Source organism: Equus quagga, chromosome 1 (assembly GCF_021613505.1).
Source record: "Equus quagga isolate Etosha38 chromosome 1, UCLA_HA_Equagga_1.0, whole genome shotgun sequence".
NCBI lineage: Eukaryota > Metazoa > Chordata > Mammalia > Perissodactyla > Equidae > Equus > Equus quagga.
In genome coordinates, this window is record NC_060267.1 from 13,549,064 (window position 1) to 13,550,716 (window position 1,653).

The 1,653-nt window shown below is 37.5% G+C and overlaps 1 protein-coding gene across 1 annotated transcript; it reads left to right on the forward strand.

The window, feature by feature from the left end:
• Positions 1-500: 500 nt before the first annotated feature.
• Positions 501-1,442, forward strand: LOC124247714 (olfactory receptor 6C76). The gene has a single exon (XM_046677300.1). The coding sequence runs from the start codon at positions 501-503 to the stop codon at positions 1,440-1,442; it is 942 nt and encodes a 313-aa protein (XP_046533256.1).
• The last annotated feature ends 211 nt before the right edge of the window (positions 1,443-1,653 follow it).

The following is a 1,653-nucleotide window of genomic DNA, read 5'->3' on the forward strand; positions in this document are numbered from 1 at the left end:
TAGTATTCACTATGTCCAAGAAGAACATTTAGAATTTTCACTAGAAAACATCAGTTAGGCTTGGTTTGATCACTGATTTCCATCATCAGCAGGAATTTTATGCCTCAAAAGACAACACAAGAAAATCATCATCTCTGTATTTTGACTCTGTTTCTTTAGTATTTAACAACAAAACACAAGAAAAGTTTATGATCCGTTAATAGATTTCCCATGTAACAATTGTTAAGCAACGGAGGCAAAGTAAACATGCAGTGAGTAATCAGAGGACATTATCCAGAGAATAAGACTGATATTAAACACAAAAGGTACACCAGTAAGATGTATAATAAAGTTGGGGAATGTATCTGTAGAAGGATTTTTTTTCTAAAGACCCAGATCCTTCTTCTGAAAACATAACCATTACTTGAAAAAACAGGTGGAGACATTTATGCTTTTCTAACTGCTTTATTGTTGCCTGTCTTGATTCACTAGTAAGATGTGTTAAAAATCAACCACTAGAAATGAAAAATAGAACATCAGTGACAGATTTCATCCTCCTGGGCCTGACGGATAATCCAGAACTACAGGCTGCGATTTTCCTCTTTTTATTTCTCACTTATGTACTGAGCGTCACTGGAAATCTCAGTATCATCATACTTACTCTTCTGGATTCCCACCTGAAGACCCCCATGTATTTTTTCCTCAGGAATTTCTCCTTCTTAGAAATTTCGTTTACTTCTGTCTGTAATCCTAGATTTTTGATCAGTATCCTAACGGGAGACAAATCTATTTCCTATAATGCTTGTGCAGCTCAGCTATTTTTCTTTATCCTCCTGGGTTCAACAGAGTTTTTTCTTCTGGCCTCTATGTCCTATGATCGATACGTGGCCATCTGCAAACCTCTGCATTATACAACCATCATGAGTAACAAGATCTGCTACCAGCTTGTAGTCAGCTCTTGGCTGGCTGGCTTCTTAGTAATCTTTCCGCCATTGACCATGGGCCTGCAGCTGGATTTCTGTGACTCCAATGTCATTGACCACTTCACCTGTGATTCTGCCCCTTTACTGCAAATCTCCTGCACAGACACAAGTACTCTAGAGCTCATGAGCTTTGTTTTAGCTGTGCTTACTCTCATGTCCACTTTGACGTTAGTAATTCTCTCCTACTCTTATATCCTCAGAACAATTCTGAGAATCCCCTCAGCTCAACAAAGAAAAAAAGCCTTCTCGACCTGTTCTTCCCATGTGATCGTTGTCTCTATCTCTTATGGGAGCTGCATCTTCATGTATGTGAAAACATCAGCAAAGGAAGGGGTTGCTTTGACAAAGGGGGTAGCTATGCTCAACACCTCTGTCGCTCCTATGCTGAATCCATTTATTTACACCTTAAGGAACCAGCAGGTGAAACAAGCATTTAAGGATGCTGTGAGAAAGATACTCTTCTCAAAAACAATGATCTGACTAGAATGTATAGATGAAACATACACAATTTTAACCAGAGAACCAATGAATAATTCCTTTTTGTAAATATCTTCTGTCTTCTTGATTTTATTTCCTCTCAGAAATACAATTCTTCATGCTATTTTGGCTTTAATGTTCTTACATTGCAAATCTTTCTTATATGAACTTCAGCACAAAATCATTATATAATGTAATGATCAAATGTAATGCA